The 19,420-nt window shown below is 37.9% G+C and overlaps 1 protein-coding gene across 3 annotated transcripts in view; it reads right to left on the bottom strand.

Moving 5' to 3' along the window:
• Positions 1–1,455: 1,455 nt before the first annotated feature.
• Positions 1,456–19,420, bottom strand: part of LOC136875809 (RNA-binding protein 48) — a 110,084-nt gene continuing 92,119 nt past the window's right edge. For all 3 annotated transcript variants that reach the window (XM_067149417.2, XM_067149419.2, XM_067149418.2), the window contains exon 6: positions 1,456–1,525. In XM_067149417.2, the coding sequence (XP_067005518.2) occupies positions 1,475–1,525 (51 nt within the window). In that variant the 3' untranslated portion in view covers positions 1,456–1,474. The remainder of the gene's footprint in view (positions 1,526–19,420) is intronic.

The raw sequence follows: 19,420 nt of genomic DNA, 5'->3' as shown, positions 1-19,420 counted from the left end.
TATTATTTAAATTCTTGCTCTCTGTGGATTAACAAACAATTATGAGATCACAGAAAATGCATGTCCCATATCCAAAACACTCACAAAATATGTTTGTACCAGACTGGAATACAGCGTCACTAGTCACTTCTGCGCTGACCCTCTCACTGAACTAGTGTAGTAGTATTTCCTACTGGCTGGTAACAACACGTTGCCCAGTATTTGGAATGGCCGGTTTTGCAAAAGAAGGCTGCTACCTGAGTAATTAACATCTTTATTTCAAAACGCATCCAGAGCTGCGTGAGGGATGTTTGAAAAAGTGGGCGCATCAAATACGTGAACATTTCTCTTTTACACTTTGGCCCAAAAATACTGGGATGCGTAAATTATGCAAGGGCATTAATTATGTGACAAAATATAGTACATACATACGGTATCCATATCATCCCTCCAAATCAATTGGTCAAACTACAAAAGATAAATATCTTCAGAAAATAATTCCATTTATTTCCTAACGTGCATAGAAGTACGACAAAACTTTAATCCTCCCTAAATATGCAGACAACCATGATACCATAGATTACCATACTATGGCTGAGGACAATGCGGAGGCATTCAATAGACTATTCTATAACCAACAACAGCAAATTCTCCATCATCGATCTTCAACGGCCTTAGCTGGTATGAGTGGCTCAGACGGTTGAGCGCTGGCCTTCTGACCCCAACTTGGCAGGTTCGATCCTGGCTCAGTTCGCTGGTACTTGAAGGTGCTCAAGTACGTCGGCCTCATGTCAGCAGATTTACTGGCACGTAAAATAACTCCTGCAGGACTAAATTCTGGTACCTCGGCATCTCCAGCCGTCAAAGTAGTTAGTGCAGTATAAAACAAGTACCATTATTATTTGCAGTGCCTTTCACCTTAACACAAGACATTCTCACAGGCTGATGAGCAAGCTGTTAGACCACTTAAGACAACAACATACTTATGACAATGGATGACAGTCGATAAACAAATCTAGGGAGGTTCCTTCCTCTACACCATACAGCACTTCTCCTCCCTCCATCAATTATACCAGCTCCATTAGTACCATTCTTTATCTTTGCTGTCAATCACAAATGCGATGTCTTGTGAAATATTACTTTTCATCTACAAGCTTGAAGTTTTACATGATCACAGCCATGGGACCTCCAGTTCCATACGGAATACGAACATCAAAAACATGGCTTTCATTTTCAAAATTTTAGTTGCATTGATAGTGACTCAAACCAAGGATGCTTAGGTGAGAACCAGCAAGAAAAAGTCACCTGGCTATCATATGCTGCTCAACCTAATCAATATTTGCTCAAAGCTTATTATTTTACATAATTCTGAGGAAATAACAAACATGTTATAATCTTTTATGAAGATGGGATTCAGCATGGTAGGTACTTAGAAGTTTAGGATGTAATAATCAAGAATTCCAAGCAAACTGATTATTTTCAAATTCCTTTAATGCTATACATCTTGTTTTCGATCCAAAAATATCTGTACATTAGGAACACTAACCTGAAAAAAGAACAAAGAATGACATTTAACATCAAGTAATCAGCCAAAAAAAATCTGGAAAAAATTCATTAAAGGCAGAATTATTCAAATACTCAAGTAAGTTTTCTCTGGAATGACAAAATACCCCAGAAAGTAAAACTGACCATGTTTCATACCTACTTCATTCCAATTGTCACCTATGAACTCTGCATAACAAGATTAATAGTAAAATCTAGTCAACAGAAGTGAAATTCATCAGAACAATGAACCAAAAGACCAGGAAATGAAGCAAACATAAAGGAGGCTTTTAGAACAGGGCTTCTTGCTTGTTTACTAATACAGAACGGCGTAAGCCTACATGCAGTAAGAACTCAAAAATAAGATGCTTTGTCAATAATATTACACTACTGTTGCAATTAGTGGGAAATGTGGGCTTGTTTACTGTTCGTCGTGAGGAGAAATCGCAGAAAAATACACCCTAATTCTTAGTCTGCAGAAAGAAGTCGCTTGCGTTTCTTACCTTTAATGCAGGTCAGTGCTGAAAATCCCTGTTTGCACAGATATATTGTTGAAAACTGTATTAATACAGATATGGCATACTCTGATAACACTGAGAAATCTCTTTTCACTGAAATCCAGAACTGAAGTAGTATTTCTTCAAAGTTCAATCGGCTTGAAGTTCAGCCAGTTCTTCTAATGGTATATATTTTGTGTTCTCAGGGATTGTGAACCCAGTCACATTTGTTCACGCAGTTTATTCTCCAAACCAGAAAGATGTTCTAAAATCAGACTGGAACAGATGTCAGTATCAGCTGTGAGAGGAAACATTTCAAGATCACTTTCTTCAACTTTTGACTTCCACAGTTGAATTTTTCTTAAGAACACATTCAGCTTGTCAATTGATTTAAGAATATTCTCTTTCTTTCCGTGCATACTTGGCATTGGGATTATTCAAATGTCCAAAAATATCAGCTAGGTATGCAACTTTCGAACACCAAGTTTCGTCGCTAATGAGGTCAGCAAACTCAAGTTTTTTGTTATAACTCATTTCTAAGTGCATAAAATCTGGAAAGTACACTTCCTTTGGATATCCAGCGAATTTTGGTGTGAAGGATCAGAGTTTCAGGAACAGCTCCTGCTTCCTGACACATGACATTGAGGAGTATATATTTTAGAGCTCTTATTTTAATATGATTAACCATTTCAACAACTGAGCTCATTACATTTCTTACATCTGAAGGAATGGTTTTTAACACAAAAGCTCCCCAATGTAGAAACAATGTGTGGATCCAATGTGCAGAAAATCTTGCTTCAACTTTGAAGTAAAACCTCGCATTCGACGAGTCACTGCTGGGGCTCCATCCGTACACACCGAAATTAAATTGTTTCTACTCAGTCCATTTTCTTCCAATGTCGCTGTCATAGAATTATACTGTATGTGTCTGATTCTGATGACGTCAGAGGTAATTCTTTGCAAGATAGGAACTGCTCAGTGAGTGATACTTCGCTTAAAAATCTTATATAGATCATTAATTGATTTTTATGTACAAATAACGTGCAAATTTATTACCATCATGTAATTTTTCCACTAGTTGTTTTTAATGTCAGCTGACATCAGCAATTCTATCGTTTAACAAAGGTACTTTGTATATCTCCCTCTCGGCAGTCTCTCCTAACATAGATTTAACTATTTCTTTATAATCAGGTAAAATCAAAGTTTCTGCTGCTGTATGTGACTGCATATTCCTGGCAATGATTTCTGCTACTTTACAACTAGGTACTAGCGCTTTTTCTGAAGTTGTAATTATTTTATTCCTTGCCTTGCCTTCTTTAATTTGAGAAGAGAGTAAACGACTGAAATAAGCTTTATTTTCCAAGTGACTGTGTTTCGTTTTCAAGTGTCTCGTTAGTTTGCTAGGAACCATACATTCATTGCTTAATTTTTCGCCAAATACAACACACTCAGGAAATTCATGATTTCCAGATTCAGTAAATGTAAATCCGAAGCTTAAATAAGAATCCTGATACCTGCGCACAGCACCGAACGATGAACTGCTCTGCTGTGGAAGTAGCTTTTCATTGACAATTGATCCGGGTGATTCACTTGTTCTGTTTTCACTCTGATGTCCTTCACTGCTGTATAATAGTTGGCAATTAATTAACAACTTCTTCACGTTACAACACAATATCTGTACATTTACTTCAGTTTCATAACAACACCAAATATTGCGACTTATTCAAAAATAAATTGTGTACTACATTTAAACATCTCTCTGTTTCCAACTGAAGTACTGAATTAACTGCAAGTGAGCGCTGATTGGTTTATATATGCTCCAGTAGCGTTCGGGACTGATCGACATATTTCTCTACTAATTTTCAGTGGTTTGTGTATCCTTCACGAGGGTTCTCATTCTTTCGGGACTGCTCTGCAGCGTCCGAAATTCCTCTAAAGCAGGCATAGTTACTTGTACGTTGGGGTGTGCCGCTATATTCAGCATCGCGAAACAGTGTGCTGCGAATGAAAAAAGTTTGAGAACCCCTGTTTTAGAAAGAAGCAGGCTACAATGGTTTGGACATGTTATGAGGATGGACAGAACGCGAACAGCAAGGAATTACTTTGACCGAGAAATGAAAGGGGAGAGACCAGTATGGAGGCCAAGAAATCGATGGATAAACACAGTGAAATCGGAGGTCAACAACAAGAATGTCAAGCCCGAGGACAAAGAAACAGAAACTATACTCTGACAGGAAGAAGTGGCGAGCACTTGTACACCACACCCAGGAAACTGGAGATGGAAAATGATGATGATGATGTTTCTCACATTTATAAATTTAACAAAAAATAAAGAAAGAATGTTGATGGTGGTGGTTATTGTTTTAAGAGGAAGAACAGATGGAGAAAGATCACCAGTGAGTAGGCAAACAACAATTGTTTTTGCTATTCACAAAAAGGGTGATATAAGATATCTGGAGAACTACAAAGGCATAAGCACTGTAAACTCAGGATATAAAATTTAGGCAAATATAGTGTAATTAAAGAAAAATATTACGAAGATAAAATTGGGAATGAACAACAGCGATTTCAGACAGGTCGATCATGCAAAGAAAAACATTAGAGAATGTAACATAGAAACCCACATAGCATTTGTTGATTTCGAGAAAGCCTTTGACCAAGTTGACAGAAACAGAATGCTTAAAAATTTCAGCCAAGGACAACACAACACAATTCTAAACTTATTTCAGTAAAACTACGCGTCCAACGGACCTTTTAACAGACATGTGAGACAGGGCTGTGGACTTCCACATCTATTACGAATGCCCTAATAAAAGAACTGAGACGGACAAGACAGGGTTCATACCAATTACCAGAAATCTCAGACAGCTAAAAGCCACATTGCCGATGATTTAGCATTTTTAGAAACTTCGGAAGATGACCTGCCAAGATCTGTGTTTAATCTTCAGAATAAATAAATCAAATAAATATTCTGGCGCTATTGGCCCCTAAGGATCATTGGCCTACCAAGCGACTGCTGTTCAACCTCAAGGCCTACACATTACAAGGTGTTGTGTGGTCAGCATAACAAATTCCTTTGGCCATTATTCTTGGCATTTAAGATCAGGGCTGCTATTCCACTGTCAGATAGCTCCGCAACTGAAATCATGCAGGATGAGTGGACCTGAAACCAGCCCTCAGATGCAAGTAAAAATCCCTGACCTGGCTGGGAATCGAACTCAGGGCCTCTGGGTAAGAGGCAGGCACACTACCCCTATACCACGGGACTGGTTCAAGCTTCAGTATGTTTCTTCAAAATTTAACATGAGTATATCAGCTGAAAAGAAAAGGCTTTCAAAGGAAAGACTTACACGAAGTCAAATACATTAAGAAAATAACATTTTAGAAGGTTAATGAATTTAATTAGCTGGGGTATTGTACCAGGAACACAGTACATGCCATATTTATTAAGAGCACTGTCATATAATTATCAGGCGCGCTGAGAACTCCAAGCTTGCTGTGTTTACATCTGCCAGGACGAGGCAGCGAGCGAGCGAACAGCTGTGCATGACGTCAACCTACCTCGTGGCGAGAACTGGATGCATCTGGAATCCATGAGTCATGCATTCGACAATTTTCGACTCAGAAATTTACAAAGCGTTTTAAATAATGGTCGTATTGTCTTGGGAGATACGCCATTCTGTAGCCAATCACAAGAACGTCTCTGTGGTCAAATCTCAAGAAAATCCATTGAGGGACTTTTGAGTAAATCCACTTTGAAATAATCACATTATCATATGACGTTTAGACCTCGACAGTATAAAAGACGGGGCTGCTCAATGATATACAGACATTCTTCGGCAAAAGCTCTGCCTGGTCAGACCCTGTGTTATTCTGTCCATCGGAAAGTCAAGTCAAATGACAACGTGGTGATTGTAAAATGCGACTTGTAAATTCTCACACCGAGAATTGAATAGTGCTTGAAGCACAGTGACAGTCAGTCAAGGCGGGACCATCTACATAACAAACCTGCCATGCAACAAACGAGGGGACACTTAAATAACTACTTTCTGGAACAGAAAACTACTAATTTCATCATCTAACATAAAATTTGAGAAGTCTCCCCTTCGACTGGCGTCAACAACAGTGGCATGCAACTCGCTTTTCAACATAACAAACGCATATCACTTGGACAACTACCATCCATTACCAAAACTTCAGATTAATAAAAATGACGCCGGTTTTGACATCATGATAACTAATAATAATAACAAAAAACGAGGAGTGCAAATTTTTCCAATAAAATTGATGATGATGATGATGATGATGATGATGATGATGATGATGATGCTTGTTGTTTAAAGGGGCCTAATATCGAGGTCATCGGCCCCTACTGGTACGAAATGGAATGACAAATTAAAAGTCCAAAAGTCTCCACTGACCAGAGTTCAAAACGTGAGGACGAAGAATGAATGGATGGACATGAATTTAAAACAATCAGTGGATGCGACCCGCAATGCCTTACATTCACAGAAACTGACATAAAACAATAGGATTACTGACCAAGGGACTGCTGCTATAGCTATGCTATAGCTTGAAGTCCAAAGGGGGTCCAAAATCCAAGTTATCGGCCCCTCATAACGGTACTTACCGCTAGGAAAGTAGAACCATGGTATTGGTCATGTTGCAGTACTAATCAAAAGTAGCAGAGACTTGCGGCATTCCACAAAGTATGGTACTACTCACAGGTTATGAAATTCGACATATAACACAGACCTATGGTTTTTCTCATTTTGCGGCGCCATTTACAGGCAACGCAAGCCTATGGTGTTCATCACATAAAAGAGTACTAACCACAGGGACTTGCACTATCCCGTAGTGCTCCTCATATAGTGGGTACTAATCACAGGCAAGGCAGAACCATGGTAGCTATCATCCCATGGTCCTGCTCATATGGTGGTCCTAACCACAGGTACTGCAAAAGCCGACCGCACGGTGCTCCTGTGTGCTACTAATCACAAACCTATTTGGTACCTAATATAGTGGTACTACGCGCAAGTAAAAGCGACCCACGATGTTCTCCGCATGGTGGTACTAATCACAAGTAGTTTCATGGTTCCAAGACAATCATCCCTTGGTCGCCCCTTTTAGTCGCCTCTTACAACAAGCAGGGGATCCCGTTGGTGTAATCTTTGTCTGCATCCCCCACCCACAAGGGGTTCCAATAAAATTCACATGTTAGGACAAACCCTTAAATTTTAGGGCTGTTTAGCTGACATCAAAACTTTTACTAGAAAAAAGTATATTTATATGGATATCCAAGACGACAATAGCATTCACTGAAGATAACAAACAAAATTAAGAAATCTATAACCAGCTAAGCCTCGTAAATGACCATTATATGCAACTTATGTTTTTTTATAAATGTTTAAATGTGTTTCACTTTAATGTAGAAGACAACAAGATCAAAGATTAAGAACTGGACAAAACATTTGAATGAACGTTTTAACATGTTTCTAATAAGTGTTCACCGAGTGTTCAACATTCATTTTGTGTGTTTTCATAATCAAACTTGTAATATTTAACTAGTCAACTAAGAGTGATAGACTAATGTACCTTTCTTTTTACATCCATTATGCCTAAGCAATAATGAGGTCAATTAATACACAATCGGGATCCCGATGCTTCATGATTTTGAGGGTGAGCTAATGGCTGATAGGGCGAAACATGTAACAATTAGGATTGTGAATAATATTGCATAAGTCCTAAGCTTAAAATATAACATATGTATTGAATAGGTGGACTACTTTAAAATAAATTGAATATTTTAACTTTGATTAACACGAGGTATTGCTTCTATCATGCTTTTGTATATTATACAGTGAATTTGTGTAGGGTAAGATGGTAAAATATTATTCGGAACACTTGTGTTAAAAATACATTCAGGCTATGTTGTTAGGAAGTGACAGTATTATATCTCCTAGTGATGAAAACCATGCGACAGACAATAACAGTTCATGTGACAGATATTAGGCCTAATGGTGTTAACCCTCCTCAAACTACTACTACTACTACTACTACTACTACTACTACTACTACTACTACTACTACTACTACTACTACTGCTGCTGCTGCTGCTGCTACTACTACTACTGCTGTTGATAGTGAAGATGACAATTATCTTAATATTAACCAGCGAAATGCAAGTCACCACGACGAACCCAAACTCAATTTTCAATTTCGAAACCTAAAATCATTTGGACATTATTAAACAAAGAGATTTAAAACTTTTAACATTAAAAGACAACACAGTTTAATGATTCTAACAGTGACACTAACATGTATATGGAATAATTATTACCATGCCGAATACCGATTCAAATTTGCACAATTAATTATAGAAATTGGAATACAGTGGAACCTCGATTTTCCGTTTTTCAAGGGACCGTGAAAATAAAACATACAACACGGGAAAACGGAAAATCCGGGAATGAATGAAAACCATCAACAATTTGGCTAAACATCCCAAAAATGAAATATGTACAATTATAATCTTACAAAAACTCTTAAACCAAACCAAACTACAGCACCAATGGGACTTTGTCTTCCAAGCGACCGCTGCTCAGCCCGAAGGCCTGCAGATTACGACGTGACACATGGTCAGTGTGACGAATCCTCTTGGCCGATATTCCTGGCCCTCTAGATCGGGGTCGCCATCTCACCATTAGATAGCTCCTCAATTAAAGGTAATCACATAGGCTGAGTGGCCCTGGAACCAGCCCTTATATCCAGATAAAATTGCCTGACCTGGTCGGAATAGAACCCGAGCCCTCTGGATGAGAGGCAGGCATGTAAGACCGCAAAACCGTATTCATTACGGTACCGGTACGCGAGTTCAAAATCTCGATATTTTATATTTAACTTTACAGGGGAAACTTCGTCAGTTTGCCGTGAAAACTTCTTTCAGTTCAGCAACTTTAATTAGCCAAACTTTGAAAAATCTAATAACGCCAAGCCAAACGACAATCGACCTCAAGTAGTTTATAACTCACTCATCTAATAAAATAAAGCACAATAGATACGAAAACTCCCAACGTAATGGCGAAATCCCTTCTTTTCTTAATCTTCCATTGTAATTTGGTCTCCAGTATACTGTTTGTAGTCAGTTTCTGGAAAACTTGTACCACGTAAATTAGGACTACATCGACTTTTAAAGGTTATGTTGAACTCGAAAACATGGTTTCGAATGTACGTATCGATTCTCAAAAGTTCTCGAATGCATTATATTCAATTTTGCCCGTCACAAATCCATTCAAATTGGAAAGAGAAAAAAAATCAAAACTCCAGAAATTAGTTATTCGTGACCTTGAGGTCATATGGAAAGTGCGCTCGCTGCACATGTCAGTACGAGTTGGAAATGATACGAACCATTTCAATGTAACGTGTGCAAATAAAACAACTGCTGTTTTAGGCATTTTAACACGAAAACGTAAAATTGCCAGTCTTACATTAGGACCAAAACAGTAATAGGCAATCCCAAGACCTCACATGGCTTTTTTTTAAATGTAAGGTGCAACATCTGTTCTGGTCTCGATAACATAATCGTGTACGATACGGTAATGTTAAAATACCGTACTAAATTTGTGTTAAGGAGCAGTTTCGATTCCTGCCTGAAAGTCCAGTTACTCTACAGTGCCCTGAGTAAAGTGCCGAAAACCTGTTCGGCAGTACGATCGAAAGAAGTAAAAATATATACATCTAACCCTGGACATAATGTGGATGTTTTATAAGTGCGAACATTTGACGAAACACGTTCCATCTTCAAGCAGAGCTGTCGAAATGCGCCGTGTCCCCTTACAATAAATTGTTGTGGCCATTCTCTTCTTTATGATTTCCAAGATTCTCTAAACAATACCACCCAAATGCAATGCTTATGCAAGTTCACCGTGATCGTTTTTCCACTACAGTACTTGCTCTAATTTTATCGCAATGACAGGGCGTTAACGCCAAGATCCATAAGCATGCCACTGCAGTCCTTTCGTGAGACACATTTTATTAAAAAACGATTGATCGAGGATTTAGCGTTGATGGGACTGAAATTTCTGGATGGTTCATCCGGGAAATAGTTTCTTCGAGGAACGGATAATGCAGGATTTTTGCAACGTGATTTAATTACGATGCTCGCGGATCATGTAATTTGAACGCATATTCCGGGAAAACGTAGTTTCCGGGAATGGATAATCGAGGTTCCACTGTACATGGAAATATCATGAATCATGTAAAAAAAAAAAAAAAAAAAAGTTTCATCTATATAGATTCAAAACTGAGGCGAGTGTAAAATTTTTAGTAAGACCTTATATTTTGCTTCAATTCAGGTTGGCAGTTTTAGCAGTACTACAGCATTTTAGTTCGGCAGGGAAAGGATTAATATTTCAGTAACTGTGATATTTGAAAGAGTTTGACATTTCTCATCATTATACCAGTAACACAAGTGTTTGCATATTTCTTGCCATTCAACACTCAAGTGCTCCTTAACTAGTGATAAACTTTGAGTGCGATAGACTGTGCCAACCGTACTATTAAATATGAGTGACTTAAACTGATAATACATTACATGTTAATCTTAACTGGATTCGAACTGATTTCTGCACATAATTGTATATACACACAAACATATACATACATTATGATTATAGACTGTTATGCCTTTTAGCGTTGTCTGCAAGCCTCTGTGAATTTACTAAACGTCGCCACAATCCTCTATTTGCAACTAGTGCTGTGGCCTCATTTAGTTCTATACCTCTTATCATTAAATCATTAGAAACCGAGTCTAACCTTAGTCGTCTTGGTCTACCTCTACTTCTCTTACCCTCCATAACACAGTCCACTATTCTCCTAGGTAACCTATCCTCCTCCATTCGCCTCACATGAACCCCACCACCGAAGCAGGTTTATGCGTATAGCTTCATCCATCGAGTTCATTCCTAAAGTAGCCTTTACCCCCTCATTCCAAATACCCTCTTGCCATTGTTCCCACCTGTTTGTACCAGCAATCATTCTCCCTACTTTCATGTCTGTTACTTCTAAATTATGAATATCCTGAGTCCACCCAGCTTTCGCTCCCATAAAGCAAAGTTGGTCTCGAAACAGACCGATGTAAAGATAGTTTCGTCTGGGAGCTGACTTCCTTCTTACAGAATACTGTTGATCGAAACTGTGAACTCACTGCATTAGCTTTACTACACCTTGATTCAATCTCACTTACTATATTACCATCCTGGGAGAACACACAACCTAAATACTTGAAATCATCGACCTGTTCTAGCTTTGTATCTCCAATTTGACATTCAATTCTGTTAAATTTCTTACCTACTGACATCAATTTAATCTTCGAAAGGCTAATTTTCATACCATACTCAATGCACCTATTCTCGAGTTCCAAGATATTAGTTTGCAGCAGGCTTTCGGTGCAATATATATATATATATTTTTTATTATTTTTTTATTTATTTTATTTTTTCTTTTGCTAGTTGCTTTACGTCGCACCGACACAGATAGGTCTTGTGGCGACGATGGGACAGGGAAGGGCTAGGAGTGGGAAGGAAGCGGCCATGGCCTTAATTAAGGTACAGCCCCAGCATTTGCCTGGTGTGAAAATGGGAAACCATGGAAAACCATTTTCAGGGCTGCCGACAGTGGGGTTCGAACCTACTATCTCCCGAATAATGGACACTGGCCGCACTTAAGCGACTGCAGCTATCAAGCTCAGTTCGGTGCAATATGCCATTAAGACCAACTCGTCAGCATAGGCCAGACTGCTTACTACATTTCCACATAAATGAATCCCCCCATGCCATTTTATACCTTTCAGCAGATGATCCATGTAAACTACGAACAGCAAAGGTGAAAGATTACAGCCTTGTCTAACCCCTGTAAGTACCCTGAACCAAGAACTCATTCTACCATTCATTCTCACTGATGCCCAATTGTCAACATAAATGCCTTTGATTGATCTTAATAATCTACCTTTAATTCCATAGTCCCCCAGTATGGTGAACATCTTTTCCCTCAGTACTCTGTCATATGCTTTCTCTAGATCTACGAAACATAAACACAACAGCCTATTCCTCTCATAGCATTTTTCAGTTACCTGGGGCATACTGAAAATCTGATCCTGACAGCCTCTCTGTGGTCTGAAACTACACTGGTTTTCATCCAACTTCCTCTCAACCACTGATCGCACCCTCTCTTCCAAGAGGCCAGTGAATACTTTCCCTAATATACTAATCAATGAGATACCTCAATAGTTGTTGCAATCCTTCCTGTTCCCTTGCTTATAGATTGGTGCAATTACTGCTTTTGTCCAATCTGAAGGTACCTTAACAACACTCCATAATAATCTTACTACTCTATGAAGCCATTTCATCCCTGCCTTCCCCCTATACTTCACTATTTCAGGTCTAATTTCATCTATTCCTGCTGCTTTATGACAATGGAGTTTATTTACCATCCTTTCCAATTCCTCAAGCGTAATTTCACTAACATCATTTTCCTTCTCCCCATGAGTTTGGCTGTTCGCAACACCACCAGGAAGATTTCCTTTTAGGTTGAGAAGATGTTCAAAATATTTCCTCCACCTCTCCAGTGATTCCCTGGGATCTATTATGAGTTCACCTGAATTACTCAAAACACTGTTCATTACCTTTTTCCCTCCCTTCCTAAGATTCTTTATTACTGTCTCAGAAAGGTTTCCCTGCTGCTTGAACTAGCCTTTCCAGGTTATTACCAAAATTTTCCCATGACTTCTTTTTGGATTCAACAACTATTTGTTTCGCTCTGTTTCTTTCATCTACGTACAAATCCCTGTCTGCCTTGGCCCTTGTTTGGAGCCATTTTTGATAAGCCTTCTTTTTACGTTTACAAGCTGCTCTCACTTCATCATTCCATCAAGATGTTTGCCTTTCACCATCTTTACACAGAGTTGTTCCTAGGCATTTCCCTGCTGTTTCTTCTACAGCATCCCTGTATGCCACCCATTCTCTTTCTATATCCTGAACCTGCTTATGTCTACTGTCTGTAACTTCTCACTAAACATATCCATATACTTCTGTCTAATTTCCTCGTCCTGGAGATTTTCTACCCTTATTCGTTTGCAGACAGATTTCACTTTCTCTACCCTAGGCCTAGAGATACTCAGTTCACTACAGATAGTGGTCTGTATCATTGAAAAATCCCCGGAAAACTCGTACATTCCTAACAGATTTTGTGAATTCAAAGTCGGTCGAGATATGGTCTATTATGGATATGGATGGATAATTGTATATAACTGCTTCTAAATATTCTTCAGTAAGTTTGTTATTTTATGAGACTCACTGTGCTAAAAGTGACTGACTAGTTATTATTTATTTCATCGCTATTAACAGTGTCGTACAGATAAACTCTTTAATAGCTCTTCTTTGTGTGTCAAGTACGACAGTATTATTTTTACACTGTGGCAAGTAACCACAGACAGTGTATAGCACGTGAACTGTGTTTAGTTTCATCGTTTTTCAGTGGTAAATAACCATAAACTGTGTTCCATCATTATTTCATTTTTTTGCTAACATTTTCATTTTTTAAATCAATGCTATCCGCATTTTCAACTTTAACATTTTGAAGTGACAGGCATTAATTTCTATCTACAAAGTGTCAAGTTTCTTCTTCTTCTACTTCTATGCCCGCATAGGATCACTTTAGTCAGTCCATCGTTCAGGTCTCTTTGAAGGGATTGTTCGGGCTTTGCGGGCCTCCCAGTACTTCTTCAGACACTCCGATCTTCATGCCCTTTCCTCAGTTGAAAATATGCGTGTTGTTGGTTTGTTTCATTTAAGGGTAAAGTGGAGGTGTGTATTTTTGAGTTTTATATTCAATTTTATCTTATTTGTGGTGTCTTCCGTTGCAAGGCCTATTTCCTTCAGATCCTCTCTTACTTCTCTGATCCATTTACATCGTGTCGTGGTATTTTTTGAGAAGAGATTGTGTTGTACTAGTTGTTTCAGAAGTCTCGAATCCTGCATCCTCAAGATATGTCCAAAGAATCCCAGTCTCCTCTTACGCATAGTATCTCTAAAGGGTTCTAGCTCTTTGTACATGACTTTGTTAGGTATAATCTGCCACTGTCCATCTTTCTGGTATTTTTTGTTGATGCAGGTTCTTCCAATCCTCTTTTCAATTTTCTGAAGTCTGTCCGTCTTCGATTGTTTATTCAGGTGAAAAAGAGTTTCTGCTGCATATGTAGCTTCTGGTTTTATAACTGTGTTGTAGTGTTTTATTTTTGCATTTATTGATAGACATTTCTTTTTGTAGATATCCCATGTTAATTTTTGTGCTTTAGCTAATCTATTTGTGCTTGTTTGGATTGAGATTTTTTCATTTAGGTTATGTATTATTACTTCTTCAAGATATTTAAATTGAGTTACTATTTTGATTTTATTACCATTTATGGTAACTTCTTTTAGTTGTGTTGGTTTTTGGGCAATTTTATTTACTATGTTTTGAAGTTATGATATATGGGCTTTTGCTTCTTTTATGTCCACTGCCAGTAATGCTAAATCATCGGCGAAACCCAGGCAATTTGTCTTGATTTTTCGGCCAATCTTTATTTTTGGGGGGACATTTCCTAAACCATTCCCTCATTACCATTTCTAGAGCACAATTAAATAATAGTGGTGAGAGCCCATCTCCCTGCCGTAGTCCAGTTTTAATTTCAAATGTCTCTGATGTTTCACCCCTAAACTTCACTTTTGATTTGGTGTTAGTGAGAGGCAATTTTATCATGTTTACTTTTTTTTGCTAGTTGTTTTACGTCGCACCGACACAGATAGGTCTTATGGCGATGATGGAACAGGAAAGGGCTAGGAGTGGGAAGGAAGCGGCCGTGGCCTTAATTAAGGTACAGCCCCAGCATTTGCCTGGTGTGAAAATGGGAAACCACGGAAAACCATTTTCGGGGCTGCCGACAGTGGGGTTCGAACCTACTATCTCCCGAATACTGGATACTAGCCGCACTTAAGCGACTGCAGCTATTGAGCTTGGTATCACGTTTACTAATTTGGGGTGTACTCCAAGGTGTCTTAAAATTTTAAACAGAGATTCTCTATGGATGCAATCGTAAGCTTTCTTGAAATCTACAAACGTTATCACCATATCTCTGTTTCTTCTCCTGTTATAGTCAATTATCAACTTAAGACTGAGGTGTATGGTGATATTTGGTATGTCATACAGACAACTATACAATAAAATAGACGGATAATTGCAGGAATATTCGAGAGAAATGAGTGGAAGCATATAACAATTTACAGGGCCGTTTGGTATCAGAGTGGATCCGTGAATGTACAAAGGAATGAAAGAAATGTTTCAACGAGTATTAATTTTAATTAATAATAATCATGAGTGTTTTTAAATGGAACAATAATTTTTTTTTAAAGCAGAAATTAAGGACATTAAGAACGGTTTGAATTGTGATATATAAACGATTGAAAATAACCTCAGCATGAGGATAAATGCGATCAAACAATAGGTAATAAGAAGTAATGATCCAAAGGCTAGCATATCTTTAAAGAAAATTTAAAATTTAAAAATCTAACAATAACAATGATAGAATAACAAGGTCTACGTACCTGAAAGCAAGAAAGATCGACAACCAGAGGAGTAAAGTTCCTTCTTCAACTAATAGAAAAGAACTGACAATTTCAATACTCGCAGTGAATAAATAAGGGAGAATTAGGGAAATTACGGTAAGATCCGAGCATGTTCAAAAGAGATATGTCACACACTGTTTACAAGAGTAGCCATGACACAACAGTCCAGGCAACTTGACCACACACAATAAAGATGTTCGAACAGTTCAAAAAGAAGAAGAAGACGATCGGAGTTCACAAGTTCAGTGCATCAGCATGACAGGGAAAGTCTAGACTTCTATAGTACGCATTTCAGTTGAAGGCACAAATCGAAGATTAAAGAAAAATAAAGGAGAGCAGAAAACTTTACCAGTCCATGGATTAGGGTCCCCAGGATCATCTAACACTTCAAGAAAAGTGACACTGTAAAATAAAACTTTATAAGGAAGAACTGAACTGGGAAGAACCAGCTTACCCAGAAAATTAAAAGGTCTCTCCCCCTACCTGGGTCAATGTTGAATCTTCAGGTAGAATGAAGTAAAGAGCCGTCGTGTACACGGAGTGGAAATAGGTTCCGGTCCCGAGCTGATCCGATGCATACTGACAAAGAATGAAGTGACGGCCGAAAATTTACAGTCGGCAGAGTGTGACATAAACAGATGTAATGGTAGGGATAAGAGGAAAAAGAAACACTGGAAAGTTCAAGAACATATGAGTAGTTGACGATGCGTGTAGCGTAAGTAGAAGTGTAGAGATCCAGGGAAGAAAGTAAGGTTAGAAATCTGTGCCATGGTGAATTGATGGCGGAAAGTAAGAGAACATTACAAGAATCATGATTTGATCAGGACAAGCTTCTCCAGGGTCTGAAACCTCCTTGATATTCTCCTAGTTCTTTCTCCAGTTGTAAACTTATCCTGTTAAGGATGATTATTGAAAATATTTTGTATGTTATGTCTAGGAGCAAGATTCCCCTGTAGTTATTAGGGTTGGTTTTGTCTCCTTTTTTGTGCAGTGGGTGAATGATGGCTGTTGTCCAGTGTTCTGGTAGTTCTTCTTTAATACAAATAGAGACAAGTTGTTGATGGAGGGCAACTTTTGCTGATCTTCCTGCATATTTCCAGATTAAAGAAGAAACAATAAAACTTTTGTATCCACCTATTCAATACATTAAAAGCAATAATATGAATGAAACATATCCTATGTTTTAATATTTAAGCAATAAAATAAGGATTAGATCCTAATTTTATAATTGCTTTTAATATATTGTACAAAAGTTTTATTGTTTCTTCTTTAATAGACATTTAATATGGAAAAATGAGGATAGTCTCTTGTAATATTTCCAGATTTCCGCACGTCTGATCTTCTCCTGGCGCTTTGTAGTTTTTTAATTTATTCAGTGCTTGGTCGACTTCTTTTATTGTGAGGGGATTGATGTTCTCTGGTGGTGTTTTTATCGGGGTGTTGGTGTCCAAATGAAGGAGGTCCATAAGTTCCTCACAATTTAAAAGCTTGTTGAAATATTTAGCCAGAATTTCTACATTGTCTTTATTGTTATGAGCCAGCTTACCATTTTCATCCTTTATCAGTAGGGCCAGGGGTTCATATTTTTCGAGCTGTTTTCTGAAGGTTTTGTAGTAGTCCCTTGATTGAGTTTTATTGAATTGTTCTTCAATTAACTGCAGTGTGTCCTTATGATGCTGTCTTTTTAAGACTTGGTAGTTTCTTTTCTCTGTTTTACTAGATTTTGATAGGATATTTCTGATTTTTGGGACTGATGTAATAGCCATGCCTGATATATTTTCTCCACTGTTTAATTACATTCACTGTTCCACCATTGGTGTGTTTTACGTGGTTGAATTGGAGCCAGGTCTTCTGCAATTTGTTTAAGGTTATGTACTAAGTCTTCAACTTTATCTGTGATTTTTATTTTTTCAGTTGCTTCCTGGTAATTTTCATTGTTGATTAGCTGGGTAGGACCTATTTTTATTTTAATTTTAGGGGCTTGCTTTTGTTGTCTCCTGTGGGGAGTGAGTTTCATTTTAATTTTAACTATGTAGTGATCTGAACCGGTGTCTATTCCTCGGAGGACCTTGACGTTATAGATCTCTTTGTGGTGGTACTTGTCAATGCAGATGTGATCCAGTTGCCACTCTCCTTTAGTGCAGTCAGGGTGTTTCCATGTTTTGAGTTTCTGAGGTTTTCTCTTACAACATGTAGATTTTGAGATTACGTTATGGTTTCTACACAGGTCAACTAATCTCTCTCCATTTTTATTTGTTTTCTTGTGTGCTGGCCTTTTTTCCGATGATGTCACGGTATTTTCTTTCTCTGCCTAGTTGAGAGCTGAAGTCACCTATTAATAATTTTACATGGTGTTTGGGGATGTTATCTATGGTCTGGTCCAATAGGTCCAAAAATTCTTGTTTCCTCATGGTCTTTTGAGGAGTTGTTTTTATCATTAGTGGGAGCATGGGCATTTACTATAGTATAGATTTTATTAGATGCCTTTAAAGCAAGCGTGGAGAGTCATGGAGACCGTGACTTGAATTCTTGAAATGAGTTTATTATTTTAAGGCTGACCAAAAATCATGTTCCAAATTGTGGGACATTCTTCTTCATCACTCTCTTCCCGGGTATACCTTTATAAAGTCTGTACCCTTGGGATTCCAAGGCATCCTGGTCAGTGTTTCTAATTTCCTGTAATCCCATGATAAGAATTTTGTGTTGGTCCATTATCAACAAATTAATCTAAAAAGCCACCTAATCGATACTTTATTTCTTTTGCCTTTGGCAAACTTAAAAATACACTAACAAACACACTACATGTTTCGACCACTTAGTGGTCATCTTCAGCTGTATATAAAAAATCTTAGATGATAACATTTAAAAGCAAGCACATTGGATCTTAAAACTATATCCCATGGGAATCCAAAAACTATTGTTCTAGATGCTTTAAATGAATAGGAAGATGGGGGGGGGGGGGTGGTAAGGAGATTTATGTGAATGATACTTAAATTACAGTATCGTTTACAATTGTGTTTAAAAAACTTAAATGATGAAAAACATATTTAAAATATTTAAAAGCGTCTATGGTAAAATTCTTTTTGATAAAATTAGGTGGCGTGAATAAAAAGTTTGTGTTTGTAATAATCTTCAGGCATTTGAGAGAAAATAATTAAAATTCGCGTCTGTGGTACTGTTAAACACTTTGTTTTTAATAAACATACTTTAAAATATTCTAAAGTGTCTATGGCAAGGCACTTATTCAAAAACACTTGTGCTTGAATGAAAGTTTATGTCAGATGCACCAGTCTTCAGGTATTTATTGTTTATATTTAATAACTTCCTTGAGTGATATTCTTGTGGTTAAAAGGCCGTGTTGACTGTTTAACTTCCGAGAATTGCTCTTCGGAATGTGATAAAAGAAATTGTGTTAGTCGTTTAACTTGTTAAAACCCTGTGGTGGCTTCTGTTATACAAAATGGCGATCTGATTCGGGCAGCTTGCCTCGCGATCTGTAACCAGCAGGAGATCGTAATATGTTAAAATATGACATATGATAAAAGTAAAAAGCTCCGAATTCTAAATAGATAGCGGGAAGATATTTGTATTCGAGATTGCGTGGCCTTGACTTACCTTATCTGGCAAATGTTTAATCCGCGTTGCCTTCGTGCACGACCTAGTGTGATAGCGGTGTGACATGGTCTGATTGTTCGTGGAATATTCCGGAGAAAGGGGAAGTAGAGTTGTGTCGTCATCTAGTAC

The sequence above is a fragment of the Anabrus simplex genome, chromosome 6 (genome assembly GCF_040414725.1).
Source record: "Anabrus simplex isolate iqAnaSimp1 chromosome 6, ASM4041472v1, whole genome shotgun sequence".
Lineage (NCBI taxonomy): Eukaryota > Metazoa > Arthropoda > Insecta > Orthoptera > Tettigoniidae > Anabrus > Anabrus simplex.
This window is presented reverse-complemented; position numbering and strand designations above follow the sequence as displayed.